Below are 12,847 nucleotides of genomic sequence, written 5' to 3' on the forward strand. Positions count from 1 at the left end.
ATCGGGGGGATTTGGGGGGAAATCAGGGGGATTTGGGGGGGTTTGGGGGAATTTGGGGGGAAATCTGGGGAATTCGGGGGAAATTTGGGGAATTCGGGGGGAAATCGGGGAATTTGGGGGGGGTTTGGGGGAATTTGGGGGGAAATCAGGGGAATTTGGGGGGGTTTGGGGGGAATTTGGGGGAATTCAGGGGGATTTGGGGGGTTTGGGGGAATTTGCGGGGAAATCTGGGGAATTCGGGAGGAAATCGGGGAATTTGGGGGGGGTTTGGGGGGGTTTTGGGGGAATTTGGGGGGAAATCTGGGGAATTCGGGGGGAAATTGGGGAATTCGGGGGAAATTTGGGGGTTTGGGGGGGACTTTGGGGTGAATTTGGGGGTATTGGGATGAATTTGGGGGATTTGGGGTGAATTTGGGGGATTTGGGATGAATTTGGGGGATTTGGGGGATTTGGGGTGAATTTGGGATGAATTTGGGGTGGATTTGGGGGGGATTTGGGGTGGATTTGGGGGATTTGGGGTGAATTTGGGGTGGATTTGGGGGGGATTTGGGGTGGATTTGGGGGATTTGGGGTGAATTTGGGGTGAATTTGGGGTGGATTTGGGGTGAATTTGGGGGATTGGGGGTGAATTTGGGGGATTTGGGGGTGAATCTGGGGTGAATTTGGGGGATTTGGGGTGAATTTGGGGGATTTGGGGTGAATTTGGGGAATTTGGGGGATTGGGGGTGGATTTGGGGTGGATTTGGGATGAATTTGGGGGATTTGGGGTTCCCCACGCACGGCGTCGGTGAAGGCGTCGACGTTCTGCTCCTCGTGAGCCTCCAGCAGCTTCTGGGGAGGAGAAGGAGGGGGAGGAAGGTGAGGAAGAGGAGGAAGAAGGGGAGGAGGATGAAGATGAGGATGAAGAGGATGAAGAGGATGAGGATGAAGAGGATGAGAAGGGAGGGGAGGAAGGCTGATGATGATGGAGGTGAGGATGAGGAAGAGGATGAAGATGAGGATGAAGATGAGGATGAAGATGAGGAGGATGAGGATGAGGAGAATGAGGATGAGGAGGATGAGGAGGATGAGGGTGATGAAGGCCGACCTTGATGAGTTTGCACTCGCGGCAGTCGGAGAAGGCCGGGAACATTTCCTCGTAGCGCTGCACCGCCAGCTGGGGACAATTAACACTCATTAACGCCCATTAACGCTCGTTAACGCTCATTAGCCCTCGTTAGCCCTCGTTAACCCTCATTAACCCTCGTTAACCCCTAATTAATGCTAATTAATCACCTTGGTGTTGAGCATGTCGAGGCAGAAGTGAGCCCTGAGGAAATGCTCCAGCCCCAATTACCCCAAATATCCTAATTAACCCCTAATCACTCCTAATTACCTCCTAATTAGCCCCCAATTAGTGCTAATTAGTGCTAATTATTACCTTGGCATTGAGCATGTCGAGGCAGAAGTGAGCCCTGAGGAAATGCTCCAGCCCCAATTACCACAAATATCCTAATTAACCCCTAATCACTCCTAATTAACTCCTAATTAACCCCCAATTAGTGCTAATTATTACCTTGGCATTGAGCATGTCGATGCAGAAGTGGCAGAGGGCGGCTCTGAAGAAATGCTCCAGTCCCAAATTAACCCCAATTAACCCCCAATTAACCCCTAATAAATGCCTAATTAACCCCTTATTAGCGCTAATTAATGGATTAATCACCTTGGCGTTGAGCATGTCGACGCAGAAGTGGCAGAGGGCGGCCCTGAAGAAATGCTCCAGTCCCAAATTAGCCCCAAAAATCCCAAATTAACCCCAAATTAACCCAAATTAACCCCTAATTAACCCCTAATTAGCGCTAATTAATGAATTAATCACCTTGGCGTTGAGCATGTCGACGCAGAAGTGGCAGAGGGCGGCCCTGAAGAAATGCTCCTTGGCGCTGTACTTGAGCAGGGGGCTGTCCATGGCCACCGAGCCCACCTGGAACGTTCCGGAACACCCCGGAACCATCCGGGAATTTCCAGGAAATCCCGGGAATCCCAAACGGGGAGGTTGGAGAGCGGGAAGGGACATGAGGGGAGGGCAAGAGAGAAGAGAGAAAAAGAAAACAATTTTGGGATCAGAGCCCCAAAATCTTCAGATTTGGACCCCAAAATCTTTTGGGATCAAAGCCCCAAATTTGGGATCAGAACCCAAAATCTTCAGGAACAAACCCCAAAATCCTTTGGGATTAAAGCCCCAAATTTTGGGATCAGAGCCCCAAATCCTTTGGGATCAGAAACCCAAAATCTTCAGGAACAAACCCTAAATCCTTTGGGATCAAAGCCCCAAAATCTTTTGGGATCAGAGCCCCAAATCCTTTGGGATCAGAACCCCAAATTTTGGGATCAGAGCCCCAAAATCCTTTGGGATCAGATCCCCAGAATCCTTTGGGATCAGAACCCAAATTTCGGGATCAAAGCCCCAAAATCTTTTGGGATCAGAACCCAAATTTTGGGATCAGAACCCCAAAATCTTCAGGAACAAACCCCAAATCCTTTGGGATCAAAGCCCCAAAATCTTTTGGGATCAGAGCCCCAAAAGTTGGGATCAGAACCCCAGAATCCTTTGGGATCAGAACCCCAAACATCGGGATCAGAGCCCCAAAATCTTTTGGGATTAGACCCCAAATTTTGGGATCAAAGCCCCAAAATTTTCAGGATTGGACCCCAAAATCTTTGGGATCAAAGCCCCAAATTTCAGGATCAAAACCCCAAAATCCTTTGGGATCAGAACCCCAAAATCTTCAGGATCAAAGCCCCAAAATCTTTTGGGATCAGAGCCCCAAAATGTTCAGATTTGAACCCCAAAATCTCTGGGATCAGACCCAAAATCTTGGAGATTAAACCCCAAAATCCTTTGGAATCAAAGCCCAGAATTTTGGGATCAGAGCCCCAAAATCCTTTGGGATCAGAAACCCAAATTTTGGGATCAGAGCCCCAAATTTTGGGATCAGAGCCCAAATTTTGGGGGGAAGTTTCAGGCTCAGAGCCGGCAGATCTGGGGATCGGATCCCTGAAACCTCGGGGACCAAAACAAAGCAGGAAAATGAGGGAAAAAATGGGAAAATTGGGAAAAAAAGCAGGAAAATTGGGGAAAAATGGGAAAATCAGGAAAAAAGCAGGAAAATGAGGGGAAAATGGGAAAAAAAGCTGGAAAATGAGGGGGAAAAATGGGAAAATTGGGAAAAAAAGCAGGAAAATGAGGGGAAAAATGGGAAAATTGGGAAAAAAAGCAGGAAAATTGGGGGAAAATGGGAAAATTGGGAAAAAAAGCAGGAAAATGAGGGGAAAAATGGGAAAAGCAGGAAAAAAAGCAGGAAAATTGGGGAAAAATGGGAAAATCAGGGAAAAAAGCAGGAAAATGAGGGGGAAAATGGGAAAAAAAGCTGGAAAATGAGGGGGAAAAATGGGAAAATCGGGAAAAAAAGCAGGAAAATGAGGGGAAAAATGGGAAAATTGGGAAAAAAAGCAGGAAAATGAGAGAAAAAATGGGAAAATTGGGAAAAAAAAGCAGGAAAATTGGGGGAAAATGGGGAAAATTGGGAAAAAAAGCAGGAAAATGAGGGGAAAATGGGGAAAATCGGGAAAAAAAGCAGGAAATGAGGGGGGAAATGGGAAAATCAGGGAAAAAAGCAGGAAAATGAGGGGAAAAATGGGAAAATCAGGAAAAAAAGCAGGAAAATGAGGGGGGAAATGGGAAAATCAGGGAAAAAAGCAGGAAAATGAGGGGAAAAATGGGAAAATTGGGAAAAAAAGCAGGAAAATTGGGGGTGTCCATGTGTGGCATCAGGGAATTGGGAGGAATTTTGAGTTGATTTGGGGAATTTTGAGTTGATTTGGGGAATTTGGGGGGAATTAGAGAGGAAATAAGGAGGGATTTGGGAAATTTGGGGGGAATTTGGGGCGTTTTGAGGTGAATTTTGGGGATTCAGGGTGAACTTGGGGCTGAATTTGGGGTTTCCCCCGTCAGGGATTTGGGGGAAACGAGCAAAAAAAAAGAGAGAAAAAAAATCCCATAAAAACGAGGGGGAAAAGCAGGAAAATCAGGGAACAAATGGAAGAAAATGAGGGAAAAGAGGGGAAATTGGGAAAAACCAGGGAAATGAGGGAAAAAAAAGCAGAAAAATCAGGGGAAAAGCAGGAAAAGGAGGAAAAAAAGCAGAAAAATCAGGAAAAACCCAGGGAAATGAGGAAAAAAAGCAGAAAAATCAGGAAAAACCCAGGGAAATGAGGAAAAAAAGCAGAAAAATCAGGAAAAACCCAGGGAAATGAGGAAAAAAAGCAGAAAAATCAGGGGAAAAGCGAGAAAAGGAGAGGAAAACCCCAGGAAAATGAGGAAAAAACCCCAAAAAAGCAGAAAAATTAAAGGAGTAAACAGAAAAATGAAAGGAAAACCCCAGGAAAATGGGGGAAAAATGGAGAAAAAAGGGAAAAGAGCAGGAAAAGGAAAAGGAGGAGGAGGAGGAGGAGGAGGAGGAGGAGGAGGAGGAGGAGGAAGGCCCCACCTGCTCGTAGATGTCGATGGCGCGCGGGAACTGCTCGAGCTGCGCCGCGAACGCCGCCACCTTCAGCAGGCACTTGTTGGCCGAGCTGGGGAGGGCATTGGGAGGGGCACAGTTCCCAAAAAATCCCCAAATCCCGGAAATTCCACCCCCAAAAACCTCAAATCCCCAAAATCCCGGCTCAAATCCCCAAAAAATCCCAGAAATCCCACTCCAAAAAACCCAAATTCCACCAAAATCCTGCCCCAAAACCCCAAAAAATCCCAAAAATCCCACCCAAAAAGTCCCAAATCCCCAAAAAATCCCAAAATCCCACCCAAACCCCCCCAGTTCCCAAGAAAATCCTGAATCCCAAAAATCCCACCCAAAAAATCCCAAATTCCACCAAAATCCTGCCCCAAAACCCCAAAAAAATCCCAAAAATCCCACCCAAAACACCCCCAGTTCCCAAAAAACCCCAAATCCCAAAAATCCCACCCAAAAAGCCCCAAATCCCCAAAAAACCCCAAACCCTGGCCACCTTCAGCAGGCACTTGTTGGCCGAGCTGGGGAGGGCGTTGGGAGGGGCACAGTTCCCAAAAAATCCCCAAATCCCGGAAATTCCACCCCAAAAACCTCAAATCCCAAAAATCCCGGCTCAAATCCCCAAAAAATCCCAAAAATCCCACCCCAAAAAACCCCAAATTCCACCAAAATCCTGCCCCAAATCCCCAAAAAATCCCAAAAATCCCACCCAAACCCCCCCAGTTCCCAAAAAACCCCAAATCCCAAAAATCCCACCCAAAAAATCCCAAATTCCACCAAAATCCCACCCCAAATCCCAAAAATCCCACCCAAAATTCCAAATTCCACCAAAATCCCGCCCCAAATCCCAAAAATCCCACCCAAAAAGCCCCAAATCCCCAAAAAATCCCAAAGCCCGGCCACCTTCAGCAGGCACTTGTTGGCCGAGCTGGGGAGGGCATTGGGAGGGGCACAGTTCCCAAAAAATCCCCAAATCCCGGAAATTCCACCCCCAAAAACCTCAAATCCCAAAAATCCCGGCTCAAATCCCCAAAAAATCCCAGAAATCCCGCCCCAAAAAACCCCAAATTCCACCAAAATCCTGCCCCAAAACCCCAAAAAATCCCCAAAATCCCACCCAAACCCCCCCAGTTCCCAAGAAAACCCCAAATCCCAAAAATCCCACCCAAAACCCCCAAATTCCACCAAAATCCCACCCCAAATCCCCAAAAAATCCCACCCAAAATCCCAAATTCCACCAAAATCCCACCCCAAATCCCCAAAAATCCCCAAAATCCCACCCAAAAAGCCCCAAATCCCCAAAAAATCCCAAAGCCCGGCCACGTTCAGCAGGCACTTGTTGGCCGAGCTGGGGAGGGCATTGGGAGGGGCACAGTTCCCAAAAAATCACCAAATCCCGGAAATTCCACCCCCAAAAACCTCAAATCCCAAAAATCCCGGCTCAAATCCCCAAAAAATCCCAAAAATCCCACCCCAAAAAACCCAAATTCCACCAAAATCCTGCCCCAAATCCCCAAAAAATCCCAAAATCCCACCCAAAACCCCCCAGTTCCCAAAAAACCCCAAATCCCAAAAATCCCACCCCAAATCCCCAAAAAATCCCAAAGATCCCACCCAAAAACCCCCAATTCCCATCAAAATCCCACCCCAACCCCCAAATCCCCAAATTCCCATCCAAAAAGCCCCAACTCCCCCCAAAAGCCCCAAGTCCCACCCAAAAATCCCAATTCCCAAGAAAACCCCAAATCCCAAAAATTCCAAACCCCAAAAAACTCAAAATCCCAAAAATCCCCAAAATCCCCAAATCCCCAAAATCCCCAAATCCCAAATCCCAAATCCCAAATCCCAGTTCCCAAATCCCAAAATTCCGAAAATTCCCAAATCCCAAAAATCCCAAATCCCAAAAATCCCAAATCCCAAAAATCCCAAATCCCAAAAATCCCAAATCCCAAAAATCCCAAAATCCCAAAAATCCCCAAAATCCCCAAATCCCCCCCAAATCCCCCCGACCCCCCCCTGCCGGGGCCAGACGTGCCGAGCGCCGCGGATCCCCCGGGATCCCCTGGGATCCCCGATTCCCTCCCACAGCGCCCCCGCCCAGCAGATCCCGACGGATCCCGGGCAAGATCCCCGACCCCATCCCCGGCCCCAATCCCGACGGGGCCGCGGAGAACCTGGGCCGAGATCCCCTGGGACCCCCCGGGATCCCCTGGGATCGGGGCTGGGATCCCCTGGGAGCCGCTGGGATCCTCCCTGGGATCCGCTGGGATTCGGGGCTGGGATCCCCGGGACCCCCCTGGGATCAGCTGGGATCCCTCGGGATCGGCTGGAACTGGGGGTGGGATCCGTCGGATTGCCCCAGGATCCTGAGGGATTCGGGCGGGGATCGGCTGGGATCCCTCAGGATCAGTCGGGATCGGGGCTGGGATCCATTGGGATCCACTGGGATCCCTTGGGATTGGGGTTGGGATCCCTCAAGATCAGTCGGGATTGGCATCCCCTGGGACACCTCAGGATCTGTTAGGATCCATTGGGATCCATTGGGATTTGGGTTGGGGTCCCCTGGGATCCTCAGGATCCGTTGGGATGCACTGGGATCCCTTGGGATTTGGGGGTGGGATCCCTCAGGATCAGTCGCGATTTGGGCTGGGATTGGTTGGGATCCCTCAAGATCAGTCGGGATTGGGATCCCCTGGGACGCCTCAGGATCCATTGGGATCCCTCGGGATCCGTCGGGATTTGGGCTGGGATCGGTTGGGATCCCTCAAGATCCATCGGGATTGGGATCCCCTGGGACGCCTCAGGATCAGTTGGGATCCATTGGGATCCCTCGGGATTTGGGCTGGGATCGGTTGGGATTTGGGCTGGGGTCCCCCGGGATGCCTCAGGATCCGTTGGGATCCACTGGGATCCCTCGGGGTCCGTCGGGATCGGGCCTGGGATCCCCTGGGACGCCTCAGGATCCACTGGGATCCACTGGGATCCCTCGGGATCCATCGGGCTTGGGGTTGGGGTCCCCTGGGACGCCTCAGGATCCGTTGGGATCCACTGGGATCCATTGGGATCCCTCGGGATCCCTCGGGATTGGGGCTGGGGTCCCCCGGGACGCCTCAGGATCCGCTGGGATCCACTGGGATCCCTCGGGCTCCGTGGGGATTGGGGCTGGGGTCCCCCGGGATCCGCCGCGGCCGTACCTGGTGGATTCCTCCCCTCGGTAGTAATCGGCCGCCTGCTCGTAGTGCGCCACGGCCTGGGGGGGACACCGGGGGGAATGAATGAACAAATCAATCAATAAATCAATCAATCAATAAATCAATAAATCATGGGGAGGGACGGGGGGAATAATGGGGGAAATGAGATTGAAATGGGGCAAAATGGGGTAAAAATGGGGTAAAAATGGGGCAAAATGGGGTAAAAATGGGGCAAAAATGGGGTAAAAATGGGGTAAAACTGGGGATAAAATGGGATAAAAATGGGGCAAAAATGGGGCAAAAATGGGACAAAATGGGGATAAAAATCAGGACTAAAATGGGGTAAAAATGGGGCAAAAATGGGGCAAAAATGGGGTAAAAATGGGGATAAAATGGGGTAAAAATGGGGTAAAAATGGGGATAAAATGGGATAAAAATGGGGCAAAAATGGGGCAAAAATGGGACAAAATGGGGATAAAAATCAGGACTAAAATGGGGTAAAAATGGGGCAAAAATGGGGCAAAAATGGGGTAAAAATGGGGATAAAATGGGGTAAAAATGGGGTAAAAATGGGGTAAAAATGGGGCAAAAATGGGAATAAAAATGGGGATAAAAATGGGGTAAAAATGGGGTAAAAATGGGGCAAAAATGGGGTAAAAATGGGGATAAAATGGGGTAAAAATGGGGATAAAATGGGGTAAAATGGGGTAAAAATGGGGATAAAATGGGGCAAAAATGGGGCAAAAATGGGGCAAAAATGGGGCAAAAATGGGAATAAAAATGGGGATAAAAATGGGGTAAAAATGGGGTAAAAATGGGGCAAAAATGGGGTAAAAATGGGGTAAAAATGAGATTAAAATGGGGATAAAAATGGGATAAAAGCAGAAGAAAAACAGGGCAAAAATGGGAAAAAAATGAGATTAAAATGGGGTAAAATGGGGATAAAAATTGAATTAAAAATAGGATGAAATTGGGATAAAATTGGGATAAAATGGGAGAAAAATGAGATTAAAATGGGGTAAAAAAAGGGACAAAAATTGAATTAAAAATGGGAAAAAATTGGGATAAAATGGGGATAAAATGGGGTAAAAATTGGGGTAAAATGGATAAAAATGGGAGAAAAATGAGAAAAAAATGGGAAAAAAGGACAAATATTGAATTAAAATTGGGATAAATTGAGATAAAATGGGGATAAAATGGGGATAAAATGGGATAAAATTGGGATATACTGGGGATAAAATTGGGATAAAATGGGGATATACTGGGGTAAAATGGGGATAAAATGGGGATAAAATTGGGACAAAAAATGAGATTAAAATGGGGTAAAAAAAGGGACAAAAATTGAATTAAAACTGGGATAAAATTGGGATAAAATGGGGATAAAATGGGGAAAAATTGGGGTAAAATGGGGATAAAATGGGGATAAAATTGGGACAAAAAATGAGATAAAAATGGGGTAAAAAAAGGGACAAAAATTGAATTAAAACTGGGATAAAATGGGGATAAAATTGGGATAAAGTTGGGATAAAGTTGGGCTGCAAGCTCCCAAAATTCCAGGAAATTGCAGCGGGGCCAGAGAAGCTCCCGGGACTGTCCGGCCCCGCCCCTCCCCCAGGCAGAACCGCGGAAAGTTCTGGAAAAATCCCAGAAAAATCCCAGAAAATCCTGGAAAGATCCCAGCAAAATCCCAGAAAATTCCCAGAAAACCCCAGAAAATTCCCAGAAAAATCCCAGAAAATTCCCAGAAAAATCCCAGAAAAATCCTGGAAAAATCTCAGAAAAATCCTGGAAAAATCCAGGAAAATTCCCAGAAAAATCCTGGAAAAATCTCAGAAAAATCCCCTAAATTCCCAGAAAAATCCCAGAAAGTTCTGGAAAAACCCCCAAAAATCCCGGAAAAATCCCAGAAAGTTCTGGAAAACTCCCAAGAAAAGACAACAAAACCCCCAAAATCCCAGAAAGTTCCCAGAAAATCCTGGAAAAATCCCAGAAAAATCCCATAAAATTCCCAGAAAAATCCCAGAAAAATCCTGGAAAATTCCCAGAAAAAACCCAGAAAATTCCCAGAAAAATCCCAGAAAGTTCTGGAAAAACCCCAAAAAATCCTGGAAAACTCCCAGGAAAAGACAACAAAAGCCCCAAAATCTCAGAAAATTCCCGGAAAATTCTGGAAAAATCCCAGAAAATCCTGGAAAATTCCCAGAAAATCCCGGAAAATTCCCAGAAAAACCCCAGAAAATTCCCAGAAAAATCCTGGAAAAATCCCAGAAAGATCCCAGAAAATTCCCGGAAAAATCCAGGAAAATTCCCAGAAAAATCCCAGAAAATTCTGGAAAAACCCCAAAAAATCCTGGAAACTCCCAGGAAAAGACAACAAAAGCCCCCAAATCCCAGAAAATTCCCGGAAAATTCTGGAAAAATCCCAGAAAATCCCGGGAAAATCCCAGAAAGATCCCAGAAAATTCCCAGAAAAATCCTGGAAAAATCCAGGAAAATTCCCAGAAAAATCCCAGAAAAATCCCCTAAATTCCCAGAAAAATCCCAGAAAGTTCTGGAAAACTCCCAAGAAAAGACAACAAAACCCCCAAAATCCCAGAAAATTCCCAGAAAATCCTGGAAAAATCCCAGAAAAATCCCATAAAATTCCCAGAAAAATCCCAGAAAAATCATGGAAAATTCCCAGAAAAACCCAGAAAAATCCCAGAAAATTCCCAGAAAAATCCCAGAAAGTTCTGGAAAAATCCCAGGAAAAGATAAGAAAAGCCCCAAATTCCCAGAACCTTCCCGGGTCGTTCCAGAATATTGAGGATTTGGGGATATTTTCAGGATTTTCCCAAATTCTCTGGGATTTCCCAATATTTCCCTGGATTCTCCCAGAATTCCTGGGATTTTCCCAGGGCTCTCCGAGGCTTTCCCAGATTTATTTTTATTTTCATGGGATTTTCCCCAAATTTTTTGGTGTTTTCGAGGGAATTTTGGGGATTTTCCCAGATTTTTTGGGGGATTTTCTGAGATTTTTTCCCCAGGGTTTTTTGGGATTTGTTTGAAGGATTTTCCCAGATTTTTTTCAGGATTTCTCCAGGGTTTTTGTGGCGTTCTTCCAGGATTTTTCCAGATTTTTGGGGGGATTTTTCCAGGGATTTTTTGGGATTTTCTTGGGGATTTTTTAAAAGATTTTCCAGGATTTTCCTGTGAATTTTCTGGTGATTTTTCCCAAGGTTTTTTGGGATTTTCATGGGATTTTTTTTTATTTTCCCAGATTTTTTCAGGATTTTTTTGGGGTTTTTGTGGTTTTTTCTAAGATTTTTCCCAATTTTTTGCAGGATTTTCCCAGGGATTTTTCCACTTTTTTTCTACCATTTTCCAGGGTTTTTTCCAGGATTTTTTAGGGATTTTTGTGGAGATTTTTTTCAAGATTTTCCAGGATTTTTTGGGGATTTTTCCCAGGATTTTTTGGGATTTCCCTGAGATTTTTTTTTAAGATTTTCCCAGTTTTTCCAGGATTTCTCCAGGATTTTTGTGGCATTTTTCCAGGATTTTTCCAGATTTTTGGGGGGATTTTCCCAGGATTTTTTGGGGATTTTCATGGGGTTTTTTTTAAGATTTTCCAGGATTTTTCCCAGGGTTTTTTGGGATTTTCATGGGATTTTTTTTTAAGGATTTTCCCAGTTTTTCCAGGATTTCTCCAGGATTTTTGGGGCGTTTTTCCAGGATTTTTTGGGGGGATTTTCTGGTGATTTTCCCCAGGATTTTTTGGGATTCTCGTGGGATTTTTTTTCAAGGATTTTCCCAGATTTCTCCAGGATTTTTGTGGGTTTTTTCCCGGATTTTTCCCGGGATTTTCCCAGGATTTTTGGGGGATTTTCCCAGGATTTTTGGGGGATTTTCCCAGGATTTTTTGAGGATTTCCCCAGGATTTTTGGGGGGATTTTCTGGTGATTTTCCCCAGGATTTTTTGGGATTCTCGTGGGATTTTTTTTCAAGATTTCTCCAGGATTTTTGTGGTTTTTTTCCCCGATTTTTCGGGGGATTTTCCCAGGATTTTTTGGGGATTTTTGGGGGGATTTTTGGGGGATTTTCCCAGGATTTTGGGGGATTTTTGGGTTTTTTTTGGGGGGATGTTCCCGTTTTCTCACCTTCTCAATGTCCAGCAGGTCGCTCTCGTAGATCTCAGCGATGGCCACGTGGTGCCGGGCGGCGATGGTGAAACGGCCCTGGGCAAGGGGGGAAATGGGGGGAAAATGGGAATAAAAATGGGAATAAAAAATGGGAAAAATGGGGAAAAATGGGGGGAAAATGAGAATAAAAAATGGGGATAAAATGGGAGTAAGAATGGGGAAAAATGGGGATAAACAAGGGGGGAAAATGGGGAGAAAATGGGGGAAAATGGGGGAAAAAGTGAGGATTAAAATGGGGGGAAAACGGGGAAAAATGGGGATAAACAAGGGGGGGAAATGGGGGAAAAATGGGAAAAATGGGGGGAAAATGGGGATGAAAATGGGGAAAAAATGGGGGGAAATGGGAATAAAAAATGGGGATAAAATGGGGATAAAAATGGGAAAAAATGGGGATGAAAAAGGGGAAAAAATGGGGATAAAAATGGGGGGAAATGGGGATAAAAATGGGAATAAAAATGGGGATAAAAATGGGGGAAAATGGGGATGGAAATGGGAATAAAAAATGGGGATAAAATGGGAGTAAGAATGGGGAAAAATGGGGATAAACAAGGGGGGAAAATGGGGGAAAAATGGGAAAAATGGGGGGAAAATGGGGATGAAAATGGGGAAAAAATGGGGGGAAATGGGAATAAAAAATGGGGATAAAAATGGGAAAAAATGGGGATGAAAATGGGGAAAAAATGGGGATAAAAATGGGGGGAAATGGGGATAAAAATGGGGAAAAATGGGGATAAAAATGGGGGAAAATGGGGATGGAAATGGGAATAAAAAATGGGGATAAAATGGGAGTAAGAATGGGGAAAAATGGGGATAAACAAGGGGGGAAAATGGGGGAAAAATGGGAAAAATGGGGGGAAAATGGGGATGAAAATGGGGAAAAATAGGGGGAAATGGGAATAAAAAATGGGGATAAAAATGGGAAAAAATG

At 45.8% G+C, this 12,847-nt stretch overlaps 1 protein-coding gene across 3 annotated transcripts in view; it reads right to left on the minus strand.

Annotated features, from left to right (window-relative positions):
* Window positions 1-12,847, minus strand: part of LOC132341205 (alpha-soluble NSF attachment protein-like) — a 31,217-nt gene that overhangs the window by 8,757 nt on the left and 9,613 nt on the right. For 2 of the 3 annotated variants that reach the window (XM_059872575.1, XM_059872574.1), the window contains exons 5-10: window positions 11,878-11,955; window positions 7,745-7,800; window positions 4,530-4,614; window positions 1,859-1,963; window positions 1,088-1,156; window positions 781-831 (exon numbers count right to left, since the gene is read on the minus strand). In XM_059872575.1, coding sequence (XP_059728558.1) covers window positions 781-831; window positions 1,088-1,156; window positions 1,859-1,963; window positions 4,530-4,614; window positions 7,745-7,800; window positions 11,878-11,955 — 444 coding nt within the window. The remainder of the gene's footprint in view (window positions 1-780; window positions 832-1,087; window positions 1,157-1,858; window positions 1,964-4,529; window positions 4,615-7,744; window positions 7,801-11,877; window positions 11,956-12,847) is intronic. The other variant, XM_059872576.1, reaches the window with a different exon arrangement.

The sequence above is a fragment of the Haemorhous mexicanus genome, chromosome 36, assembly GCF_027477595.1.
Source record: "Haemorhous mexicanus isolate bHaeMex1 chromosome 36, bHaeMex1.pri, whole genome shotgun sequence".
Lineage (NCBI taxonomy): Eukaryota > Metazoa > Chordata > Aves > Passeriformes > Fringillidae > Haemorhous > Haemorhous mexicanus.